The 27,447-nt window shown below is 45.7% G+C and overlaps 1 protein-coding gene across 1 annotated transcript in view; it reads right to left on the reverse strand.

Annotated features, from left to right (window-relative positions):
• Positions 1-27,447, reverse strand: part of LOC115319716 (putative fatty acyl-CoA reductase CG5065) — a 76,220-nt gene that overhangs the window by 24,238 nt on the left and 24,535 nt on the right. Inside the window, exon 4 of the mRNA XM_042293540.1 lies at positions 494-669. Coding sequence (XP_042149474.1) covers positions 494-669 — 176 coding nt within the window. The remainder of the gene's footprint in view (positions 1-493; positions 670-27,447) is intronic.

A 27,447-nucleotide genomic window follows, 5' to 3' on the forward strand; every position in this document is an offset into this window, starting at 1 on the left:
TAATATTACGGGGCGTTGGATGCGTCTCCGACTGGTATGTTCACCGCGTTCTTAAAATGTGTCCTTCGAATTTCTCCCGATGGCGTATTAGAGGTGCCATGATTTCACCGGCCGCGGTCCTTGTGGTGTTGCAATTGCGGTGGCTGACGTGGCAGACGTCTGTTTTGCTACAGAATACTCTTCAGCTTCGCATTCAACGGGAGCTTGACACGCCACGAAGTTAGACTCTACGAGGACAGCGACGCTCGCTTTCTCTCCTACTTTCTGCCGAGCACTTCTTTCCGCAACCGCCAGGATCGCGGCATACGACAATATGACACGTTGGCTTCAGGTAGGCCATTTGTTGGCCGTACAGGACGACTTTCGATGTATGCCTGTAATGGACTCTAAACGCACCAATCAAAGACGCTTTTCAGCCGCCGTTATAAATACTAGGAACGCGAGTTGTTGACTTGCACGCTTATTGAAAGGAAAATTGACTCGGCTCACCTACCTCAAGGTGTCGTTGAATCTGACAGTTGCCGCGCAGTGAAACACAACCGACACCTCTGAAGCGAGGCTTTTGTAGTCACTGGATTTCAAGCCCAATTTTTCGTCCGTGAGGTTGCCTTCCACGCCCACAACCTTGTTCAAACTCTCTGGATACTCTTTATGCAAGCGCTTGAAGCACTGAAATGGGAGATAACACAAGAATTAAGGCTCGTCGACTCAGCTGTGTCGACTCGTCCTCTGCGTTCTCTCCTTCTTGTCCGCGTGTTATTCACGCTGTTTTTCAATATTGCGCTGCTTTGCAGCACCTCCCCATGCACTCGTCCTAAGGGTCGCCATAGCAACAACATGACACAAGCAGTCGTAACGCGGTCAAATGCAGTCAAACGCAACTGTGTGAACCAGTCCTTAAACGCACACGCACTCACAAGCCCCATTTCGAAGAACACTTATCAGCCGAGTGCACAAAGTGCTTGCCACATCAAAGAATGAAAAAAAATTCGCTTTGCTCAATCGAAAAATGTTATGGTATAATTGCCCCCCCCCCCCCCCCCAAAAAAAAAAGAACACGTACAAAAAACAGTTTTTTTATCTGTTTTCTTTTTGAGGACCGGGGGGGGGGAGTAATTGTAATTTTTTTCCATGGGCGGCAAGAAACCGAACACATATAAACTCCAGTACTCACGCAGTACTGATATTTCAAAAAATTCTTCACTCATCGAATTGCTGATGCCGTCAAATGCGCAGTTATGGTTTTTTTTTTAAATTTTGTTAGAACATAGTTGTGCCTGGGAGACCAAACGAAAAGATTCCAATAGGGCGCTTTACTAGGTCCGGTGTCCGGTGTCCTATGGACATACAAAAAAAGTCACTGAGATCGAAAATTTTAGAGTTTAAAAATGCCAAGAGTTTCAAGGTAAAAAATTAAATAAATAAATAAATTTCCAAGAGCAATTTGTGTCAGGATGATATTTTATTATCTTAGTACATTTGGCGTTTTTCAAACTTTAATAAGTAACCTAATTTCCCAAATTTTATTTTATTTCATTTATTTGCCTCAAAGGCATCCGATGATGCATTTCATGCGGGGGCAGTAAAAAGGGAGGAATGGTGATAATACTAACCTATAAAGACAACAAAACAATTTAACAGTTTATACAAAAATTACCCAGCGATTGTTGGCTAATTTTTGTAGAAACTTTTCGCTTCTTGTTGTTTTAGTAGTGTATTCAAACACTACTAAAACCCGAAACTTCAATATTAATATACAGATGCTTCATATATTAAGCAATACTACGATAAGCACAGCGTAAGAGCAGAAACTGAATCTCCAACCTGTGGTGATTGTTTGTTTGTTTCTTGGTGTTTTATGGCGCAAGGGCAACACGAGGGCCAAATAGCGCCAAGATCCTGTTTAGCTGATTTAATATGTAGTATGTTAGTGCTTATGGGTAAAACTAATGTGCTATGTTTAGCTAATATACAAATGGGTAATAAGGCCTAGAGAGTGTAAAGGGCTCCAAAATTCATGTATAGTAGAGAAGTGACTTGAGGCCACTTTTTTGAAGGAACGAGTGGAATCTGAGGTTCAGGACCTAACACCAAACACGGATGAAATGGAATGTTTAATCTTCTTAGTGGTGCTAAAAGTGGTTTAAGGAAAGGTTCCAGCTTCCTGCAAACAAACAGATGCATTACTGTGAGGTCTGAATCAGATATTTCGCAGGTAGGAGGTTCATTGCCCATCAAAAGATGTGAGTGTGTTAAGCGTGTATGTCCAATGCGCAGTCGTGTTAACAATACACTGTCATGACGCGAGAGGTGACAATGGTCCTGAAATTTATCTGTAGTAGGGTGAAGGGTATGGAGCTTGTTACCTTCACATTTCTTCCATTGCCGCAACCATTTTGTCGCGACACTCTTGGACATCTCACGGTGAATGTCACTTAAGCGCAAAGGCATCTGTGTTTTGTCTTCGAACGGACCTTGTCGGGCAGTTGTGTCGGCAAGCTCATTTCCAGTGATGCCACTATGCCCTGGAACCCAGAGGAACCGAACGTGTCCGCTTACTGACTGGATTTCTTGTAACAGCGTATGAATATCTACAATAAACGGGTGTTTCTTAGGCTGTATAGCACAGATGGAGATAAGTGCATTTAAGGAGTCGGGGCATATCAGTGATTTTTTGATCCGGGACTTTCTGATGTGCTTAAGCGAAGCAATAATTGCATATAATTCAGATTTGAAGACAGATGCTATTGGAGACAACTGGAAAGCATTTCTGGTGGTCCCAGAAACAAAGGCCACTCCAACAGCATCGCCCATTTTAGAACCATCAGTGTAAAATGCCCGGTAGTCCTTGAACTTTTTAAGAATTTCTAAAAAACTCTGTTGGCACATCAGAGGCGCAGTACATGGCGTTTTGAACTTAGTTAACCGCAGATCACAGGAAATGCTTGGGTCATACCAAGGGGGGAGTGGTGGACGAAAAGTTGAAACCTTGCTTATTGAAAACCTAGTGTCTGACAAAACTTGCTGCACACGAATTCCAAATGGTTGGGCGACTGATGGGCGTCGAGCAAACAGCTCAGTGAAAGATTGGGCTAGGACATGAGTGCAGGCTGGATTGTCCTTGTACATTGAAATTCTACCTGCATAAAATAGACCTAGCAATTCTCTCCTAAGACATAGGGGCTGTTCATGGGCTGTTATGTATAGGCTCTCCACTGGTGATGTTCGAAAAGCTCCCGTGCACAAACGAATTGCCTGGTGATGAACAAGATCAAGCTGTCGAATTGTGCTTTGTCTAGCCGATCCATAAACAAAGCTACAATAATCCAGTTTTGAACGCACTGTAGCCCGGTAAATATGCAGAAGAGACTCAACGTGTCCTCCCCAAGATGTGTGTGCAAGCACTTTAAGAATACTTAGTTTTTTTAGGCAGTTTTTGCGAAGATAGGCAATATGCCCTCCAAATGTCAGTTTTCGGTCAAAACTGACTCCCAGAAATTTTTGAGAGTTCTTACAAGTAAGTTGTGTACCATTTAGTGACAGTTCGGGATTGGGGTCGAGTCCACGTTTCCGCGTGAAATGTACAATGGCACTTTTTTCTGCCGAGAACTGAAATCCGTTTTGAAAACACCACTTTCCCAGTTTGTTTATGCAGAGCTGGAGTTGTCGCTCGGCAACTTGCAGAGATGAAGTCCTGATAGAAATTTCAAGGTCATCGGCATATAAAGAGTGTTCGATGGGGCGAGAAATTTCACGGGAGAGTGAATTTATCTGAACCAAAAATAATGTGACACTTAAAATGCAACCCTGGGGAACGCCCGCCGGCGCACCTGAAAAGTGCGATCTGTTAAGAAGTTCTTAATGAACACCAACATGTTACCATTAAAACCCATTGACACCAGGTTACTAAGAATACCATGCCTCCATGTTCTATCATATGCCTTAGCACGATCGAAGAAAACTGCCACCAGATGTTCACGCCTCACAAAGGCCGAGCGAACCTCCATCTCCAGAGACACTATATGATCGAGGGTGGGGCGGTTTTTGCGGAAACCACACTGAGCTCGTGATAGTAAATTTTCTGCCTTTAGGCAAAAAACAAGCCTTGAATTTATCATACTTTCCAGCACCTTGCAGAGGCAGCTGGTGAGAGCTATTGGTCTGTAGTTCTGAGGATTTGTGTGATCTTTGCCTGGCTTTGGAATGGCTATAACGACTGCTTTCCTCCAGGATGTTGGGAACATCCCCGTTTCCCATATTCTGTTATAGAACTTCAGAAGAGCAAGTTTGGAATCGTGGAATAAGTTAGCAATCATTTTATAGTGTATGTTGTCTAAGCGAACTGCAGAATTCCGACAATGCAGGGTCGATAGCTCCAGCTCTCGAAAAGATAAAGGTTTGTTGTAAGGTTCCTCGCTACTGAGTTTTATTGGCAGTGGTTTTCTCTCTACTTGCGTGCCATCTGCTAGAAAAGGTTTTTTGTATGAAGACTTGCTGGATACTACTGAAAAACTATGTCCCAGCAGATTTGCCTGGTCTATGGGAGAGCACACTTGAACTGTTCCATGTTTGAATATAGAGAGTCGGGTATCATTATATAAGCCCTCCATCTTCCGGACTTTGTCCCAAATTTCTTTTCTTGATGTGTCCTGGGTAACCTCCGAGGTGTACTTGCACCAGCCCTATTGGAAAAACGTACAAGAAACAAACCTGCTGCTTGTGCAGTTCGGGTATGACACCAACATATTTTCTTGTTATTATGCATGCAGCTAGTTTGGTTCGGCTTTCTGCATAACTGGAGATACCGGCACCGCTATGGCTCCGGATCTGTCTATACTGGCAGCCAGTTTGCTTGCCGATATGATTCGGTGTGCTGTTATGATTTTGCGTCCGATGACGTAGGCGACCGCCATCTTTCCAACAAAAAACGCTTATACCACACGACCACCGTTATATCTTAATCATACATGCAGAAAGACGACCGCAATCTTCCAACGTAACGTCCATCGTTTACCACCGGTATCGTTACACACACCATACATGTCGAAAAAGAACATAAGCCGCGTTTACATGAATGCGACTTAGTCGTATTGAATCCAGTTGCCGCATTCCATATGCGGTCATGTAAACGGCATAATGCGCAAAGCGCATCGCATTAAAGCCGCTAGATAGAGGTCGATCGAGATGTCGATTGCGCATTCATTCAGCCCATGTAAACGGAGATCGCATCGCACTTTGGAACGGGGAGGATTATCGGAAGGCGCTCGCTGCGGGAGCGAGTGAACAGCTGAGAACATGGAGGCGGCCAATCTCGTCGACGGCGCGGAGAGCGGTCCCGCAATTTTTTTCCCGAGAACAAACGCAAGCTTTTATTGTGATCATAACTAAGCGGAATATAGCGGAGCTGCTCGGTGTGGGCGGCCCCGTCCAAAGCTTTGCGAAGTACGACTTGCGTGTCCGAAGGGGTCACAAAGACATCGGTGCAAGCACGAACGACACCAAGAGCCCCGAGCACTGTTGAGCACTGCATGGTAGCGCAGAACGAGCAGCTCCTACCTCGGTGCCGTTCCCGGCTGCGCAAGAGCCTCTCGGACTCGGGGTACGGTGGCGATCGGCGAGTTCTGGCGCGGCGAAACGCGGAGGCTTCCTCAAAGCGTGCGCACACATGTCGCCTCTCGTTCAGAGTGAACCGGCGGCCCGGCCTGGAGCCCTAACCGCCTTGGTTTCGATGCTTCTTCCGTCTCGCAACTTCTTTCACAGCACCGAAGACAGCGGGCACCATCTTTACGGTCACTAAATGCGTCGAAAGGCCTCCACTGCGATGCACCGGAAAACGTGGTGCGGCTGGTGCCGGAACGGAACTGCGTAACTTCGAGCTTTGAGTCAGGGTGCACGGCAACGAACCGACCGTGACACCAAGCTGCGGATACCGCATCGCCGGTCGACAGCGGCAAACGGCCCGTTGCTCGTATCGTGGGCCGTGACTCGTACTCGGCCAACTCGGCGTCTTTTCGTGGCCCCTCGCGTCGTCGCAACCAGCCGCAAACCCGGCGTCGGAGAAAAGCGAAACCGAAACGTAAAGCTTCCGCCCAGTGGCTTCCGCTGTCGCGGCTTTTCTGACTTCCCGGCTTCCACGCTTCCGGTCGTCGCGGAGATTGCGACGTAGTGGTTTTGGCGGTTTTGGCGTCGCTGGCTCGTTCTGCGTTTTGGGGGACAGATGTTTTACGGTCCGTTTCTACTGCGTCTCTGGCTCTCAACTTGACGGCGCCTCTCATAGTTCAACCAGGCGTGGTCAACCTGGGTCAGGCCGGCTCGACTCGTCCGATCGCCGGACCGCAGGCGACTTCCCAGTTCGGCCGTGAGGCCTAGGATCCGAAGACGTCTGTCTCCGTGAAGCGGTAAGCGATCTCGTCCCGTTTTCGTTCTACTTTTAAATTACGTTAGGTGCGCTACAGTGTAAGCATCCGTGCCAAGTGTTCGTAACAATTTTGAACTAGAATAATTGTGCTTCATTGCGGTTTGTCATTTACCGAAAATGTAAATCGAGCAATGAACGAGGAGCCATGCTTGAAAACGATGCATGTACGATGTTAACTTCTACCTCGGCGGCTTTAAAAACAAAGTCAAGACTGGTTACGGTTGGATGCGAGGCTGGTCCCAATGCAATGGTAAGCACTTAGAGCGCCTTTCTGAACGGCATGTAAGCAATATAGCGATCAACGAGACGAGCGACGGCGAGAAGCTACGAGTGCCGGCGCCAAGCGACGAAGATTTCTCCCTTTCGCTGCTCGCGCCGCTCGGTTCTTGGGCTTCTCAAAACGTCGCTCATCGCCTTGGTCGCTCGCACCAATCGCTGTCATGATGTGTGTCTCGTCGCGCGGCTGACTACCGTGTTCATTCAAGTATAAATCGACCTTTTTTTTTATTTTGGGGGGGGGGGGGGGGGAGGGGGGGGGGGGATTGCGATTAAAGACTTTGGACCTACGTGCATTCGCGACCAAATTTTGCGACCCTACCGGAGGCATGGAGCTATCGAGTCACCGAGCCGGAGTTGCCGTGGAGCCGCGCCGCGTCTTGTTTCAAAACGCTTTTGGTGCACGAAAACAACCGCGGTGGCCGGTGCCGCTATCGCGCGCCTCTCGGGCGTCTGGTTTCGCCATCGCGCCTCTAGCCACTAGCGTTCCCCTTGCTGGGCAACGGGGAACGAAAGAAACGCGATGCGCCATGCACTTTGCCCTCCATCCTCGCAAACGCGCACAAAAAAAAAAAAAAAAAAAAAAAAAGTTTGTTGTTTGAGGCGGCTCGGCTCGCGTGTTGCTCATGGCGACACGGCGGCTTTGCTTGCGTCTTTGTAGTTCGTCTTTCGTCGCTTCGCACCTTCTTTCGTTTCTTCTTGTCGTCATTTTACAACGGTGTCAATGAAATATTGTTGCGAATTTGCGAAGATGTCTACCAAGCCGGCGAAGCTTCGGACGACGATGACATGTCCAGAAGTTCTGACGGTGATTACGTTTTTGGCATCGCCCCGTGATTTAGCTGAGAGTGATGTAAATAAAGGTTTGTTTCTTTTGCCCAAAATTTCCCCTGTTTTTAAAAATAAAAAAAGGTCAACATATATTTGAATTATTTATTTTTTATTTTCGGTGGGTCCAACAAATAGGCTTCGACCTATTTTCGAGTAAATATGTTAACTTTAATTTTTATTTCGGGTTCCGTCGGACGTAACGTAAGACACTGCGTTACACTTAAGCAAAATAGGGGCTGCTGGTTCATCATATAAACCAACCATTTGTGCATGATTAAAGCGCATCACTGGCCTAAAAGAAATACTGCCATCCTATAGGAATGTAGTGCTTCAGATAAATTTGCTAATTTTTACTTTTAGTCCCTGCCCCACCAGATGCAACATCTGACCTAAAGCAGTGTTCCGGATCTCCTTCCAAGACTTCAGGCGGGTCGTCATTCAATCCAGGAGGCGGCGGCGTCTCATGGGCGTGTTGCTGGTGCTTCTTACTGGATGGTGCTACTGAGGGAAAAGTGGTCGTGCTTGGGAAAGGCAAGTGTGGCCGCCGTAAGTATAGATATTGTTTTTACCTTTGCTCGAATCCACCTTTAAGGGATGCACAGTTCGCATGTGTGCATCTCTCAATGCTTCTACAGTCGGCTGTTAATATTTGGAGTGCTCCAACTCTGTCAGCGCTAGTTTCTCTAGATCATGCAAATGGGATGTAGCAATAAACCACATATGCTCTCGCAACAAACAGCGCTGTGCCGAAACACTGTGGAATTGACTCTAGCTTAAAGGGACACTCAAGCGGTTTTTGGAAAAGCTACTTTTTGGTGCGATGGTGTTAAGGAAGTGTCAGTGAATGAGTATCTTCAGTTTTAGAAGGCAGAAACGCCTATTAATCACGCAGGAATAAAATACGTGCCGACTCTTTTCTGTATTTGCGAGGACCAATGAAATTATCGTATGTTTGAAAATTTTGGCGGTCTTTTTGAAGTTTCGCTAAAAAAACAATTTTCAGTTCATATAAATATGTTGTGCATGATAATTTCACAAGACGTAAAATATTTCTAGTTTAGAATACGCGATAGCGCAATTATCGTTTCACAAACAAGGGACTACGTTTTCTATTGCCTTCCTGCGCGTGGGGTGAATTTCCCGTTCCCCAGGGATGCGCGGAAGCGCACGTATCTCCGCGCGTTGCAGGCCGGTCGGGCCGGTCGTGCCGGTCGCGGGCCGGCCGGCTCCTTCTATCCGCAAACGTGGCGTCGGTGGTGATCGTCGGAATGGACGGCCTGGTGAAAGCTCATCGTTCCGCGTAAAATCGCTATCCTTGACTGTGAATATTCGTCGTGTTTCGCTATGATAACCCAGCACGAACTAGAAGGGAACATCCACCTACTCGTGCGGCGATGTCGTGGCGGCACTCTCAAGATAGCAGAAACGCCCGTGCCGTCGTGTTTGTTTACTTCGACTACAGTGGTGCTTTTTAAGCATTTGTGTCCTCAAACATCGCCCGGATTTCTGATTTGGCGCATTTCATGCGTGTGCTCAAGTTCAAGGTATTACTGGCGCGTACCGTATAAAGGATACGAATTTTCACGCGTTTTCATCACCGGAGAAACATGATTAGTGTTAGCAATCCTGAACGCTCGCAACGTCTATCTGATCACGAAATCATATTTCTACGTTGCTATATCGCTACTAAGATTACATTGTCCTTTATAATCGTAGAAAAGGCGTGTGGCGATATTTGTACTATTGCAATGTCGTGTATTAGAGTCGTGATCGTCCAAGGCGGCGCTGCATCTTTTTATTTTATTTTTTTTCATTCGCTGTACCCTGCAAGCCTATCAAGAAAAAATAATAAAGCTTTAGACTAGAAAAGTGTCTGTCTATATTCTGTTACGGCATTGAGTAGCAGTGCGTCCCCTTTTTTAGAGGGGCCGCTGACACAGCTGACGGCGGCGTACAGAATCGGTCGCCGTGCTGACGACCCGCTGCGCTTGTTGTAGTGGTTACAGGTGTGTGTACGCGCGGCGCAGTGCGGTCGTTCCGGTCGCTCCGGTTGCAACGGACGCAGTGGTAGGTACGCGCTCGTTGCACATGTCTGAACCAGCCTTCCCCCCGTTCTCCCGAGGCGAAAGTCAACGTGGCGACATCGTTTGACATCACGCACCAGAGGTAACGCTGCGATGTCAAACGTTGGTTTGGTTACGACTTGCCCCAACCGCAAATCGAAGAACGCCCGAAAAGGTCTGCGTTTCGTCGTCCTCGGAACCCGAACATGACTCCGAAGCGCTGCTATCGTCCACATCGCACGTCGGAGTGGCGTCATAGGAAATCATCCCCAGGTCGGCTGTCCGCCGAAGAACTTCAACCTCTAACGGCGTCAGGTCCTCGAGCGTAGAGAACTCCGCCATGATCGAAGCTCGAATGACAAAGAGGTTCGGCCGATGCGGCTACCTCGGGATCACTGCGCGATGGAACGTCGTCCAACGCCATTGGCCCGAGATCCTTTTGATAAGCGTGCGACGACCAATGAGAGTGGTTTCGTTTTCGAATGGATCCGAGGTTTGGCGGCCTTCAATTACATTTTTATTAAAGACATAATCACCGTATGACTATACTTTTTGGTTTTTAGGGATACTTAAGGCGTCTAAATTCAGCTGTCATTATCAAAACACGAACTCAAAAACCACTTGACTGCCCCTTTAATAATGCAGCACAAAATAGTTGACGCCAAGTATAGCTGCTTTTGTGACTCCGTTTTACCAAAAGCTCTGCCGAAACAAACTTGCCGCCTTATAGGTAGTGCAAAAGAACCTCGCGTGCCTAACCTGGAGAAGGGCATTTTTTTTCATAGGTCAATTTTTTCTTAAAGCAATACCTCCAGCCTCCTTGAAATGTTAACATCATGTGACACTCAGAAGAACAGTAAACCCCTTAATGTTGGCGACCCTTTAATTTTCGCAGCCTTTAATTTTGCGGAATTCAGTGGCTGCGATTATGTCCTCTGTGACCGATTCGAGAAGAATTAGGGGCCACCAAGATAACTGGGTTGTACTGTACATCGGAGGAGAGAGGAAGTCACTTTTGTTTGTATGCAAGAGTAAAACCAACAACAACAATCATGGTGTCGACACTTTGTGAGCCTATCTGTGTCTATTGAATGATATCAATTTTGTTTTAGTTCGATAAACATTGTTGCCTGTACACTGTGGGATGTCGTCTTCAATACGAGCAGTGGTTTTCCTCTGAAGCAGGCAGCATGGACGCGTGCCGCAGCACAACATAGTTCATTTGCAGGTGGTACTGCAGTTTGAAGGATGGTTCGCACAATATGGGGGAATCGCAATTCAGTGTTCTACCTCGGGCGTAGACAAGATTTGCTCATTCTAAATCATTTTGTCTACAAATCGGGAAGTTGCAACGAATGTACCCGCATGGTTGGAAGGGCCAGACAAGCCTTGTGAGTGCTTCGTTTCCTAGCCTCTCAGTCCTGAACCTACTCACGTACCATATGTGTAGATGTTACGATAGGTGGGAGCACTTATTTGGAAAATGGTGAATGGCAACTGTTGTTATCTTTAAGGTGGACTGCATATTTGCAGTACTTTTCCTCACTTAAAAATATGTCTTACTAAAAATATGTAGTATAGCCGATGACAAAAAGAGAATGGCTGGGCGTCCTCCAGCACGTGCTTGTGCTTTTCACCGCGCTTTGGACAGATGTGCTCGCTCCAGGCTCATCAGGCGCTGAAACGTCATCAAAGGTAGCTGACGGGTTGGGGGTGGAACAACGGAGACTTCTCCCTGCCTTTCTGATGGTGTCAGTGAGCGTGTACTTCTGTACTCTAACTTAGCTTAACCTGCACAGAGCTGAGTAGAATAGGCTTGGCAAGTGCCCTTATTGCATATGCATTTGTACAGCTGAGGCACTTTCTAAATCAAGAACATTGTGTACCTTACCTTCAAAAACACATCATTTTGGGGGTGCTAAAGGAATTCTAAGGCATATTTTTGTTTGTATTGTCCTATTACGTATCGACTCCTTCAACTTAATGCAGAGTCGACCCCGCCTCTTGAAAAATTTAATGCTTGCCAGGTAATTGTTTTGCATTTAGTTGATATATCAGTATTCAGTTAGGTATCCCAAGTCATTAGTCGTTGAAGTGGAGTCTCTCTGTAAGTCAATCATGTTTAACATTCATAGAAATGCTTGTCAAATAATGGCACTGTCGAGGATATCTATTCAGCTCGGAACAATCGCTGGGCACAAGCTGATCGTGTGGTTACAGGCAGCAAACATCCCGGTTGGAACGTCCTATTTCGCAATGCAGCTGCAGACTAGGTGAGGGCCCCACTCATAAACGTCTATACTTTTAGTCTCTTTAAGCTGGACCACTTTTGACACTACAAGCCATTGCAGCTAAAACAGCATGACACATGATTATAAGCTGGACGTACCATGGCGTCCAAGTAGAACGTCACATGGCTTGCTTTGTGCACTGAATTCGCAAGGATGGCTTGAAGCTTCTGTCGTGGTTAACTTTAAGCTGAGATAATTTAAAATAATGCTCTCAGTTTTTAGTGTTGCCCGGCATGGTTAACAAGTTGGTGATATAGCGCGGCATTGGAAAGTCTGTGCACTAATGACTGTATCACCTTATGAATGCATACGAGCTATTAAACTCTTCGTTTTTCAGAGCAATGAAATGCACTTTGCTTCAAATTGCACCCGCTTCTGTAACTTTATGGTATGAAGCACCTTATGGCTGCAAGCTGTGACCGATCTTGTTCTGTGGTCTGCGCAGGCCCATATCAGGGAGTCGCTCCGAGAGCCTCACCAGAGTTTCCTGCCCGTGGTCGTTCTAATTTTTTTTGTTGTATGTATGCATCCTTTCTGTCTTTCCCTTAATTGTACTCAAACGTCTTCTTTTCATTGTCGCCGATTTGCCTCAAAATTGGTTAAGCACACAAATGGACGCTGTACAACTGTATTGTACATATTTTGTTCAAGGTAACTTTTCTTTGCCAAAGTTACAGATTTTTTTATGAAGGTTAGTCTTTTTTGTTTTTATTTACAAATGTATGAGTGTTTCCATGGCCAACACTAAAACGTTATGCCAGAAGCAAGGACAAGTTCACTGCTGTAATTTGTTCTCAACTGATTGCAAGAAATTTCGTTAATGTCGTGAAACCTCCTTCCAGCGCTTGCTTTGCAGCATAAAAAAAATTATACATAGGACATACTCTGTTTTTTAAACTGGTTGCTCATTCTGCAGGTCCGCCTGCCATAGATGTCGTGCTACTGGAGAGCAGGCGAATTCGATTGCTGGTTTTGCCATTGCTTTTTTTTTTAGCCGTTGTCTTAGTAGTTCTTGTAAATTTAGAGATTTTCCTAAAAAGCAAGCCGGGAAGAATATTTAGTTTAGTTAGGTAGCTGAAAATAATGATTTAGTACCCCTTTGTCAGTAAAATAGATACTGTGTGCCGCTGTTAGTGTCAAGCCGAGATCCACGCTTTTTTGGCATTTTGCTCAGAGTAGTACCCATTCTTATTCGTTAGCCTCTTGGTGTGCTAACTAAACTCTTTGTATACAGACATCTGCCCTCTGCTGGTACACTCTACCCTCATGTTCAGCGAGTGTATGAACTGGAGTTGTATCCACAGTCGACACTCGCTGAGCACGAGGGTAGGAAAATCTTTCCATTGCAGCAGAGCCATATATGGGGAGAGTCTGGCAGTCTATGATTTCGCTGCCGTAACGTCTCCCTTCCGAGTGAGCTGATCAGCCCGCGGCACAGAGCAAGAGGCGTGAGCGCATGCGCGTGAACTCTAGGCTGCTCCCAGCTGAGCGGGGAGGGCCGCCATTTTCATTCATTCGCCCGGCATGGGATCGATATTCAAATTTCGGTTCTTTCCTTTTATTTGGCAGGCTCTGCCAATAAAATGATATAGTGTTATTCTTCGGTGGCTTAAAAACCTAAAGAAAGAAGTTTTTCCATGTTTTATTTACTTTTATTTAGGCAAAAAAATAAATAAGCCCGTAGCAGACGACTCATAGCCTCAACAGTGCTCCGTGCCGACAGCTTTGCGTCAAAATGGCGGTCATCTCTTTGCTTCTTTGCTGCCTTCTCTATCCCTCCTTCGGCGTTCTCCTCCCTTTCCTCCTCTCCGGCGCCTAGTTTGCCACACCCGCTGGCTAAACTCTCCCACTATACGGCTTTGCTTTGCAGTAGTAGTTTTATTTGTAGTCTTCACAGTTGAATGTGAACATTTGACAGAAGTCTCTCAGGTTGGGCGAAAGGGGGTTAATTGAATGCATTTGACCATTCGCCTAAATTCGGTACCCATCATTTTAACGCCTACGTAGCCTTGTCCTGGGGGGTGACTATGACTAAAATAAGAGGATCTATGTGCTGATCGCGAAAGAATATGCTAGCCATTCTAATGTAGCTCTGCCAAGTACTTGATTTTGATTTGTTTTTATTTTCAGCTACTTGGGTGCCTCAAGATCTGGAGATCCTAGTGGCCACAAGCTTGGACTCAATCTTTTTCTGTGGTCTGGCCAGGACCATGGGGGAGGTAATCCCAGCAACAAGAGCATCGCAGTATCTCCCTGCCTGTGACTTTCGATCAGCGTCACGACAGGGGAGTCCTCGTGCCACCAGGTGTTGGGTATGCCACTTGAAATATGCATTTTTCTTACCTATTAATAGAACAGCAAAAGCACTACTAAGCCTAAAATGCAAAAAAAATATTCAAATCTTGGGTTGGATGAAATTCCAATTACAAAAAGGAGTCTGCAGACATGATTAACATGTGAACTTAAAGCCCGCGGATGTAGGTTCGACGGTGTCACAGAAATAACTTCCCGCAGATCGCCTTGCTCGTGCTATACCCAAACAAATTGTTAAAATAATCATTGTGTTTCGTTGGTGTCATCAATCTTATGTCCCTACTACACCCACCAGTCGGGACATGTGAAATATAAAAAAACAGGAACTTGCACATTGTCTGCTCTGCAAAGATTTATATAGTAAACAGAGCGTAGCACAATCAGCTTAAGAAAAAAAAATTAGTGCAGGCCTATATTCATGGTTCACATATGTGTAATTGCTCTTTATAATGAAGTGAAAACTGCTTAAGTTGTGGCCCACTACAGGCTTTCTATTAGTGTTAAAAAGTGCGGTGGAAAACATGATTGCGCTTGGAAGACGGGGACATAGGAAGGACAGACACAACAGAGCGCTAACTTTCAACTGATTTAATTCAAGAACCTCAGCGTAGAAACGGACTGTGTCACCGCACCACATCTCAACCAATCTGTGGCCCTGCCACGGACCGCAAGTACGCCAACTCCTTATCCACAAAGTCAATTGACGTTACACTGACACAACTTGTGCCGGAACTATTTATAGTGTCAGCCTCCATAATCTCGGTAACAGTCCTATCTTTGTGCCTCTCAAGAACAGTAGACGAAGCAAATAATGTTTTGCACCCGCAGTCATGGCAGTGACACGACAGACCATGACTGCAAGTGCAAACCATCATTTGCTTCGTCTACTGTTCTTGCTAGGCACAAAGATATGACTGTTAGAGAGATTATGGAGGCTGATGCTATAAATAGTTCCGGCACGTGTTGTGTCAGTGTGGCTTCAATTGACTTGGCGGATAAGGAGTTGGCGTACTTGCGGTCCGTGGCAGGGCCACGGTTTGGTTGAAATGTGGTGCGGTGACGCCGTGTGTTTCGACGCTGAGGTTCTTGAATTAAATCAGTTGAAAGTTAGCATTCTGTGGTTTCTGTCCTTCCTATGTCCCCGTCTTCAAAGCGCAATCATGTTTTCTAACGTACCGTACCAACTTGCCCAACAATCAGCACTTGTTCAAAAGTGCTATTGTGTTTTAAGCAGCTCGCACCAAATATTTTCTTGAAATACATAGGTTCATGGAAATTATTATGTTGATGTTGCCAGACAGTCATGGTGAGGCCAATCTTTAATGCCAAGTGGTCCACTTATTCAGAGTTAATTGAGTTTGTAAATATTGTAGGTCGCAAATTAAATTTTTATGGTACGCAATGGGCACAATCATCCATAATGACTAGCTCTACCTAGGGGAACTTCATACGTTTACTACGGCAAGATGGTTTCGAAAAACAAAGTATTTAGTTTATTCAACTCCTGCACTAACCTTGTGTTTAGAAACTTTTTATATTCTTTGCGATGCTGAGATAAGATTCTGGAAATAGTTTTTCTAGTACTACTCTAGATATTTCCAGTTCATAATTTTTCTCGCAAAACATTCGAGAGAGCCAAACCCTGTAATGTACGGAGGGAACTCACAGAGTGATGCGACTGACAGTTTGGAACATACGGCACTGTAACAGTAATAATGACATGTCACTTATGTAATGCTCATTATCGCAGATCAAACTGCTTTTTTCGTCTACACTCATTTTCAGTAGACTCATTCAGCGAACTCCCACCTGAGACTGCAGCGCTGGGTTCTGCAAAGTAATTTGAATGAATATATATGCAACAGGTTCCTTTGAGCGTGCGTCTAACACATATTCTTCATATTGAATCTGCTAACTGTATTCATGACCATGTCCATAATTGTATCCACATTGCAGCTTATTTTTATTTTGACATTTGAGTTTTCTTCAGTACTTTTCTCAACATCTGTGCTTGTTGAGCCGTACTCAGGTCCATACATCTTGTCTTTCGCTATTACATTATAATATAAAACTGTTGATGCCGAGTGAGAATTCAAGGTACCGAATCTGTCGAGCGAGCTAAATAACAACCAATAAAAAGCTCTACAAAGGAAATTTTGTTAAAGGAGGCTGTATGGGCATTAGAATAGCACATGCCATGCTAAAAAAAATACAAATTCTTGTTAGGTATGCAAGGATGCCAGTGCTGTGCTGTTTCTGATGTGTCACAAAAAAGAAAATCAGTGCCATACAGTTTTCCTTATGGAAGTACAAACTGTTGAATTCGAAGCCCAGAAGTTTTATTCAAGAATGTTCCTCAATACAAATGTATTTAGAGATCTGAGCCACTGACTCATACATGACTATGTGGCAAACATTCATTTTCATGTGCATTATAGTTTACAAGGTCTAGTCTGCATTGATTTATTGCATTCCTGCTGAAACTGGGAGGGGTTCTCTAGGTATGAATAAAGAGAGAAACATTTCTTGAAATCAAAATATTTGAGAACGGACAAAAGGAAGGATCTGAGAACGGTATCTTACATTCTCTTCTTTTTCTTACAGTATCTCTAATGTTCACTTTATTTCACCTGATGCATTTAGTTTTTAGCGCAGCTCTTAGCACCCGTTTCCGCGTTTCGCGGCGGCGCTGTCGGCGTAACCGCCCAACTAAACTTGGCAGGAAATTTAATTAATTTGTGGTCCTGTGACGTTAATATTTCCGCTAAGTCCAGCTGAGGAACTGAATTTTTTTATGAATGACGTGACACGGTCATGCGACGTCATTTTCCCCGCTAGTTTTGGCAGAAAAACTGCATTTGTGTTGAAGTCATGTGACATCAATTTCCGCGCTAAATTTATTGGGAAACTTAACCCGCTAAATTTAGTGGGGAAATTTTCCCGCTAAATTCAGGGAAATTTCCCCCTAAATGGGAGGGAGCAGAGGAGGAGGAGGGGAAGGGAAGGAGGGGCATACCCTCCCATCTTCCTCTTCAAGATCTGTAGTGTATTTTCACATTACAGAGAATTGTAAACGTCTCATATTTCATCTCATGTTTTTTTCAACTTTTCTATCGCAGGTGCGCTTGCAGCACAAATCTGGGTTGTGCTGATCCTCTAGGCACAAGTTAGGAACTCCTGAGTGACAAGAGTGGGAGTTTGGTCTGACAGCTCAAGGGACACCATTGTTCAGTATTGAATTTTTAATTATCTTCTTTTGAGCAAAGTTAAGCTTTGCTGCATGCAGTTCTTCTAAAAATAAATACTTGCAACCAAATTACCAGGTCACGACATTTTGCCTCTGCTCTTAGTGCTCCTGGTGAGCCTCGGATAAGAGCTTACTGGTGTGCAAACATGCTTGTTTGAAACCACTCACTGATGTAGAGACTCGCTGACATCCAGCGTTCTAATGAAACGCTGGATGTCCACAAGTCTTTCTTGAACAATGCAAGCGGGGAAGGAACCATACAATCGTATCGTATTGGGGGACATTCTACAGAGTGTTTTTTTGTATGTTTTACAGATTTTCTTTAAAAAGCCGTAAAAGCTATATTTACGCAGTCTGCACGTGAGTTATATGGCCAGGGCGGCATAGTATAAAAGGCTAATTTGTAATGATCAGTCGGCTTATTACAGAGATCTGCCAGACTTCTTTCAGAAAACTAGATGGAGGTTCATTCTAGCGTAGTTTTATCCCGCGAATCTGAATATCCCGTTCGTTTTCCACAAAGATATAACTAAACGTGAGAAAACACAAAAAAACATTACCAATAGTGACATCGTAAGAAGACCCTTCGGCCGAAAAGCGTGTGTCGCTTAAGGGCCGCGCGTCCAATCGTAAGTTTTCTAGGTATATTCTCCCGCATTGGCACCAGTCGTGACACATTTTTCTGCCCTTTTTGAAAAATAGCATGTGCGTGCATAGCTTTGATAGGCGCCGAAGATGCGTGAACAAAGATTTTGAAAGCTGCTCTTGTGACGTCGCTCTCTAGGGAAGTGCTTTCACAGCGCTTTAAAAATAACTCTATGCAGCCTCGATTAATTAAATTAGCAAATAATTTTGATATTTGAGATTCTGGAGGTCAAATGAGGAAGATTTAAAAGTGTTTTCGCAAATACTAAACTGCTTCAGCCTCTCTCTAAGTATAGTATGTTCCTGAAATTTTTAATCAGTAAACATAGAGCCATGGTTCCAATTAGAAACTTGCTAAGCATCATCAAAACACACTGAATCAATTTTTTGTGAAGATATAAGACAAGAGCAGCATTTTATGGTGTTCTGAAAAAATGGTCGATTTGGACGCGTTTCCAGACTTTTGTTTCTTACCAGAGCGCATCTTTGCACCTACGGTCCTGCTGCCCGGTGGCCGCAGTGCGAAGCCGCCCTTTCGCCTCCCTCGTAGGATGGAGGGAAGCAAGGCGCACGTGTTTTGCGCGTCTAAGCCCCTGGGGAACAGGACCGTGGGCGCAAAGATGAGCTCTGATAAGAAACTGAAACCTAGAAACTCGTCGAAATAAAGCATTTTTACAGAACGCGTAAAATGCTACCCCTGCATTATATCCTTCTAAAAAGAGTTGATTTTGTGGTTTTCAGTGACTCAGCAAGTTTCTTATAGAAACCATAATTTCATTTTCACTAATTAAAAGTTAATTAACGAATTGTATTTAATTATCTTACTGATCGTTACGACTAGGTGGTATGTACGCCTGGCCATATAACTCGCCTGCACAAATCGCATTAATTTAGCTTTCACGACCTTTCTAAACATATATGTAAAGCTTAAAACTAAATCGCCCTGTACAACAGTGAAAAGGCGAAACCACCATGTTGGAGCCATATGGCTCCACCATGGCGGTATCGCGTTTTAGCTGCCCTATTGGAAAAACGTACAAGAAACAAACCTGCTGCTTGTACAGTTCGGGTATGACACCACCATAATTTCTTGTTATTATGGATGCAGCTAGTTAGGTTTGGCGTTCTGCATAACTGGAGATACTGGCACCGCTATGGCTCCGGTTCTGTCTATACTGGCAGCCAGTTTGCTTGCCGATATGATGCGGTGTGCTGGTATGATTTTGCGTCCGATGACGTAGGCGACCGCCGTCTTTCCAACGAAAAACGCTTATACCACACGACCACCGTTATAGCCAAATCACACATGCAGAAAGACGACCGCCATCTTCCAACATAACGTCCATCGTTTACCACCGGTATCGTTACATACCCCATACATGTCGAAAAAGAACATAAGCCGCGTTTACATGAATGCGACTTAGTCGTATTGAATCCAGTTGCCGCATTCCATATGCGGTCATGTAAACGGCATAATGCGCAGAGCGCATCGCATTAAAGTCGCTAGACAGAGGTGGATCGAGATGTCGAGTGCGCATTCATTCAGCCCATGTAAACGGAAATCCCATCGCATTTTGGAACGGGGAGGATTATCGAAAGGCGCTCGCTGCGGGAGCGAGTGAACAGCTGAGAACAAGGCGGCGGCCAATCTCGTCGGCGGCGCGGAGAGCGGTCCCGCAATTTTTTTCCCGAGGACAAACGCAAGCTTTTATTGTGATCATAACTAAGCGGAATATAGCGGATCTGCTCGGTGTGGGCGGCCCCGTCCAAACCTTTGCGAAGTACGACTTGCGCGTCCGAAGGGGTCACAAAGACATCCGTGCAAGCACGAACGACACCGAGAGCCCCGAGCACTGTTGAGCACTGCATCGTAGCGCAGAACGAGCAGCTCCTACCTCGGTGCCGTTCCTGGCTGCGCAAGAGCCTCTCGGACTCGGGGTCCGGTCGCGATCGGCGAGTTCTGGCGCGGCGAAACGCGGAGGCTTCCTCAAAGCGTGCGCACACACGTCGCCTCTCGCTCAGAGTGAACCGGCGGCCCGGCCTCGAGTCCTAAACGCCTTGGTTTCGATGCTCCTTCCGTCTCGCAACTTCTTCCCGAGCACCGAAAACAGCGGGCACCATCTTTACGGTCACTGAATGCTGAATGCGTCGAAAGGCCTCCACGTGCGATGCACCGGAAAACGTGGTGCGGCTGGTGCCGGAACGGAACTGCGTAACTTCGAGCTTTGAGTCAGCGTGCACGGCAACAAACCGATCGTGACACCAAGCCGCGGATACCGCATCGCCGGTCGACAGCGGCAAACGGCCCGTTGCTCGTATCGTGGGCCGTGACTCGTACTCGGCCAACCCGGCGTCTTTTCGTGGCCCCTCGCGTCGTCGCAACCAGCCGCAAACCCGGCGTCGGAGAAAAGCGAAACCGAAACGTAAAGCTTCCGCCCAGTGGCTTCCGCTGTCGCGCCTTTTCTAACTTCCCGGCTTCCACGCTTCCGGTCGTCGCGGAGATGGCGACGTAGTAGTTTTGGCGGTTTTGTCGTCGCTGGCTCCTTCTGCGTTTTGGGGGACAGAGGTTTTACGGTCCGTTTCTACTGCGTCTCTGGTTCTCAACTCGACGGCGCCTCTCATAGTTCAACCAGGCGTGGTCAGCCTGGGTCAGGCAGGCTCGACTCGTCCGATCGCCGGACCGTAGGCGACTTCCCAGTTCGGCCGTGAGGCCTAGGATCCGATGACGTCTGTCTCCGTGAAGCGGTAAGCGAATGTCGTCCCGTTTTCGCTTTACTTTTAAATTACGTTAGGTGCGCTACAGCGTAAGCATGCGTGCCAAGTGTTCGTAACAATTTTGAACTAGAATAATTGTGCTTTATTGCGGTTTGTCATTTACGGAAAATATAAATCGAGCAATGAACGAGGAGCCATGCTTAAAAACGATGCATATACGATGGTTAACTTCTACCTCGGCGGCTTTAAAAAAAAGTCAAGACTGGTTACGGTTGGATGCGAGGCTGGTCCCAATGCAATGGTAAGCACTTAGAGCGCCTTTCTGAACGGCATGTAAGCAATATAGCGATCAACGAGACGAGCGACGGCGAGAAGCTACGAGTGCCGGCGCCGAGCGACGAAGATTTCTCACACTCGCTGCTTGCGTCGCTCGGTTCTTGGGCTTCTACAAAACGTCGCTCATCGCCTTGGTCGCTCGCACCAATCGCTTTCATAATGTGTGTCTCGTCGCGCGGCTGACTACCGTGTTTATTCGAATATAAGTCGACCTTCTTTTTTTCATTTTTTTTTTTTTGAAAATTGTGACTAAAGAATTTCGACACCTACATTCGCGACCAAATTTTGCGACCCTACCGGAGGCATGAAGCTATCGAGTCACCGAGCCGGCGTTGCCGTAGAGCCGCGCCGCTGCTTGTTTCAAAAAGCTTTTGGTAAACAACCAAAAACAACCGCGGTGGCCGGTGTCGCTATCGCGCGCACCCTTCGGGCGTTGGATTTCGCCATCGCGCCTCTAGCGTTCCCCTTGCTGGGCAATGGGGAAGGAGATGAACGTGATGCGCCATGCACTTTGCCCTCCATCCTCGCAAACGCGCACAAAAAAGAAGAAAAAAAAAATATGTTACTTTTGTTAGTTGCTTGCTGCGGCTCGGCTCGCGTGTTGCTCATGGCGAAACGGCGGCTTTGCTTGCGTCTTTGTAGTTAGTCTCTCGTCGCTTCGCACCTTCTTTCGTTTCTTGTCGTCATTTTACAACGGTGTCAGTGACGTATTGTTGCGAATTTGCGAGGATGTCTACCAAGCTGACGAAGCTTCGGACGACGATGACATGTCGAGAAGTTCTGACGGTGATGAAGTTTTTGGCATCGCCCCGTGATTTAGCTGAGAGTGATGTAAATAAAGGTTTGTTTCTTTTGCCCAAAATTTCCCCTGTTCTTAAAAATAAAAAAAAGGTCGACCTATATTTGAATTATTTTTTTTTAAATTTTATTTTCGGTGGTTCCAACAAATAGAGTTCGACCTATTTTCGACTAAATACGGTAACTTTCATTTTTATTTCGAGTTACGTCGTACGTAACTCGAATACCTGACAGTTACGCTGGGTGTAACTAATTTTTATTTCGGGTTCCGTCGGACGTAACGTTAGACACTGCGTTTCGTTTAAGCAAAATAGGGGCTGCTGGTTCATCATATAAACCAACCATTTGTGTTTAATTAAAACGCATCACTGGCCTAAAAAAAATACTGCTTCCTATAGGAATGTAGCGCTTCAGATAAATTTGTTAATTTTTACTTTTAGTCCCTGCCCCACCAGATACAACATCTGGCCTAAAGCAGTGTTCCGGATCTCCTTCCAAGACCTCAGGCGGGTCGTCATTCAATCCAGGAGTCGGCGGCGTCTCATGGGCGTGTTGCTGGTGCTTCTTACTGGATGGTGCTACCGAGGAAAAGTGGTCGTGCTTCAGAAAGGCAAGTATGGCCGTCGTAAGTATACAATTGTTTTTACCTTTGCTCGAATCCACTTTTAAGAATGCACAGTTCGCATGTGTGCATCTCTCAATCCTTCTACAACCGGCTGTTATTATTTGGAGTGCTCCAACTCTGTCAGCGCTAGTTTCTCTAGATCATGCAAATGGGATGCAACCCTAAACCACACATGCTCTCGCAACAAACAGTGCTGTGCTGAAGCCCTGTGGAATCTACTCTAGCTTTATAATGCAGCACAAAATAGTTGTCGCGAAGTATAGCTACTTTTGTGACTCCGTTTTACCAAAAGCTCTGTCGAAACAAACTTGCCACCTTATAGACCGTTCCATTAGGGTCATTGCAGAGAGGGTAAAAGAGAAAAAAATGCACTCCCCCTCTCACCCCGCGTTCCGTCCGCTCCGCCGAGTGGGCTGTAGCTAGCGTCCGGCTGGCGTGCAAACTTTGTTTAAAATCGCGTCATTTTGTCGTGTAATATTATGCTAGATAAAGAGACTCACAGGGTCCGATTGCGCTGTTACCAGCGTGCAAATATAAGAAAAAATAGGGAAAACTGTGTCAGATTGGCCGATCTCTTTGGCGAAAAGTAAATCCGGTTGCTGTATTTTTTTTACTATACAAAGTTCGTACTGGTGTAGGCCTTTAGCGACCATGAGTGGAAGTCTGAAATAATAAATAAAACGTGCTCTCATGCCGCAATACACGCAATAGTTGAGGGTAGTACTGCCGGCTGACTCAACTGCTATTTAAGTAACGGAAAAAAGATATGCTAGTTGATCATTTCGCAAAATAGAGCAACAGAGAGGTATAGGCTGATTTTGGAGTAGCCACAGCTATTCTAAGAACGCGAACCACTTCACAACGGCAGCCACGAGCGAGAGTTCGATGTTCGGTAGAGCTCGCCGATACAGCCCAAAGATGGGGAACGGCAACCTCCCGGTTTGTCGTCTGCTAGCGGAGTCTGGCGCGAGCCCTCTCTCTCGTTTTATCCCGCCGAACCCGCTGAACTTCCCGGATGTGTGGAGAGGGCGCTGCGGGCGAACAAAATGGTGCCGCCCAGAGAGCGCTAAACGGAATGGTCTATAGGTAGTGCAAAAGAACCTTGCATGCCTAACCTGGAGAAGGGCATTTATTTTCATAGTTCAATTTTTTCTTAAACCAATACCTTCAGCCTCCTTGAAATGTTAACATCATGTGACACACGGAAGAACAGTAAACCCCTTAATGTTGGCGAACCTTTCATTTTCGCAGCCTTTAATTTTGCGAAATTCAGTGGCTGCGATTATGTCCTCTGTGACCGATTCGAGAAGAAATAGGGGCCACGAAGATAAGGGGGTTTTACTGTACATCTGTGTCTATTGAATGTTATCAATTTTATTTTAGTTCGTTAAACATTGTTGCCTGTACATTGCGGGATGTCGTCTTCAACACGAGCAGTGGTTTTCCTCTGAAACAGGCAGCATGGACGCGTGCCGCAGCACAACATAGTTTATTTGCAGGTGGTACCGCAATTTGAAGGATGGCTCGGATAATATGGGGGAATCACAATTCAATGTTTTACCTCGGGCGTAGACAAGATTTGCTCATTCTAAATATTTTGTCTAGAAATTGGGGATTTGCGACGAATTTATCCGCATGGTTGGAAGTGCCAGACAAGCCTTGTGAGCGCTTCGTTTTCTAGCCTCTCAGTCCTGAACCCACTCACGCACCACATGTGTAGATGTTCCGATAGGTGGGAGCACTTATTTGGAAAATGGTGAATGGCAACTGTTGTTATCTTTAAGGTGGACTGCATCATTGCAATACTTTTTCTCACTTAAAAATATGTCTTCCTAAAAATATGTAGTATATCCGATGACAAAAAGAGAATGGCTGGGCGTCCTCCAGCACGTGCTTGTGCTTTTCACCCCGCTCTGGACAGATGTGCTCACTCCAGGCTCATCAGGCGCTGAAACGTCATCGAAGGTAGCAGACGGGCTGGAGGTCGAACAACGGAGACTTCTCCCTGCCTTTCTCATGGTGTCAGTGAGTGTGTACTTCTATACTCTAACTTTGCTTAACCTGCACAGAGCTGAGTAGAATAGCCTTGGCAAGTGCCCTTACTGCATATGCATTTGTACAGCTGAGGCACTTCCTGAATCAAGAACATTGTGTACCTTACCTTCAAAAACACATCATTTTGGGGGTGCAAAAGGAATTCTAAGGCATATTTTTGTTTGTATTGTCCTTTTACGCATCGACTCCTTCAACTTAATGCGGAGTCGACCCAACCTCTTGAAAAATTTAATGCCTGCCAGGTAATTATTTTGCATTTAGTTAATATATCAGTATTCAGTTAGGTATCCCAAGTCATTAGTCGTTGAGGTGGAGTCTCTCTGTAAGTCAGTCATGTTTAACATTAATAAAAATGCTTGTCAATAATGGCACTGTCGAGGACATGTACTCAGCTCGAACAATCGCTGGGCACAACCTGGTAGTGTGGTTACAGGCAGCAAACATCCCGGTTGGAACGTCCTATTTCGCAATGTAGCTGCAGACTAGGTGAGGGCCCCACTCACAAACGTCTATACTTTGCGTCTCTTTAGGCTGGACCACTTTTGACACTACAAGCCATTGCATCAAAAACAGCATGACACATGATTATAAGCTGGACGTACCATAGCGTCCAACTAGAAGGTCACATGGCTTGCTTTGTGCACTGAATTTGCAAGGATGGCTTGAAGCTTCTGTCGTGGTTAACTTTAAGCTGAGATTGTTTGGAATAATGCTCTCTGCTTTTAGTGTTGCCCGGCATGGTTAACAAGTTGGTGATATAGTGCTGCATTGAAAAGTCTGTGCATTCATGACTGTATCACCTTATGAATGCATACTAGCTATTAAACTCTTCGTTTTTCAGAGCAATGAAATGCACTTTGCTTCAAATTGCACCCGCTTCTGTAACTTTATGGTATGAAGCACCTTATGGCTGCAAGCTCTGACCGATCTTGTTCTGTGGTCTGCGCAGGCCCATTGCAGGGAGTCACTCCGAGAGCCTCACCAGAGTTTCCTGCCCGTGGTTGTTTCTAAATTTTTTTGTTGTAGGTATGCATCCTTTCTGTCTTTCCCTTAATTGTACCCAAACGTCGTCTTTTCATTGTTGCCGATTTGCCTCAAAATTGGTTAAGCACACAAATGGACGCTGTACAACTGTATCGCACATATTTTGTTCAAGGTAACTTTTCTTTGCCAAAGTTACAGATTTTTTTATGTACGTTAGTCTTTTTTGTTTTTATTTACAAATTTATGTGAGTTTTCATGGGCAACACTAAAACGTTATGCCAGGGGCAAGGACAAGTTCACCCCTCTAACTTGTTCTCAACTGATTGCAAGCAATTTCGTTAATGTCGTGAAACCTCCTTCTAGCACTTGCTTTGCAGCATGAAAAAAAATTATAGATAGGACATACTCTGTTTTTAAACTGCTTGCTCATTCTGCAGGTCTGCCTGCCATAGATGTCGTGCTACTGGAGAGCAGGTGAATTCGATTGTTGGTTTTGCCATTATTTTTAGCTGTTGTCTTAATAGTTCTCGTAAATTTAGAGATTTTCCCAAAAAGCAAGCCGGGAAGAATATTTAGTTTGATTAGTTAGCTGAAAATAGTGATTTAGTACCCCTTTGTCAGTAAAATAGATACTGTGTGCCGCTGTTAGTGTCAAGCCGAGATCCACGCTTTTTTGGCATTTTGCTCAGAGTAGTACCCATTTTTATTCGTTCGCCTCTTGGTGCGCCAACTAAACTCTATCCAGACACCTGCCCTCTGCTGGTAATCTCTACCATCATCTTCAGCGACTGTATGAACTGGAGTTGTATCCCCAGTCGACACTCGCTGAGCACGAGGGTAGGAAAATCTTTCCATTGTTGCAGAGCCATATATGGGGAGAGTCTGGCAGCATATGATTTCGCTGCCGTGAAGTCTCCGTTCCGAGTGAGCTAATCAGCCCACGGCACAGAGCGAGAGGCGTGAGCACATGTGCGTGAACTCTAGGCTGCTCTCAGCTTAGCGGGGAGGGCCGCCATTTTAATTCATTTGCCCGGCATGGGATTGATATTCAAATTTCGGTTCTTTCCTTTTATTTGGCAGGCTCTGGCAATAAAATGATATAGTGTTATTCCTTGGTGGCTTAAAAACATAAAGAAAGAAGTTCCTCCATGTTTGAACGCACTTTCAGGCAAAAAAAATAAATAAGCCCGTAGCAGACGACGCATAGCCTCAACAGTGCTCCGTGCCGACAGCTTTGGGTCAAAATGGCGGTCATCTCCTTTTTGCTGCCTTCTCTCTCCCTCCTTTGGCGTTTTCCTCCCTTTCCTCCTCTCCGGCGCCTTCATTGCCACACCCGCTGGCTAAACTCTCCCACTATACGGCTTTGCATTGCAGTAGTAGTTTTATTTGTAGTCTTTACAGTTGAATGTGAATATTTGACAGAAGTCTCTCAGGTTGGGGCGAAAGAGGGTTAAATGAATGCATTTGATCATTCGCCTCAATTTGGTACCCATCATTATAGCGCCTACGTGGCCTTGTCCTGGGGGGTGACCATGACTAAAATAAGAGGATCTATGTGCTGATCACGAAAGAATATGCTAGCCATTCTAATGTAGCTCTGCCAAGTACTTGATTGTGATTTGTTTTTATTTTCAGCTACTTGGGTGCCTCAAGATCTGGAGATCCTAGTGGCCACAAGCTTGGACTCAATCTTTTTCTGTGGTCTGGCCAGGACCATGGGGGAGGTAATCCCAGCAACAAGAGCGACGCAGTATCTCCCTGCCTGTGACTTTCGATCAGCGTCACGACAGGGGAGTCCTCGTGCCACCAGGTGTTAGGTATGCCACTTGAAATAAGCATTTTTCTTACCT

This window comes from Ixodes scapularis, unplaced genomic scaffold (genome assembly GCF_016920785.2).
Source record: "Ixodes scapularis isolate PalLabHiFi unplaced genomic scaffold, ASM1692078v2 PGA_scaffold4__175_contigs__length_147842914, whole genome shotgun sequence".
Classification (NCBI taxonomy): domain Eukaryota; kingdom Metazoa; phylum Arthropoda; class Arachnida; order Ixodida; family Ixodidae; genus Ixodes; species Ixodes scapularis.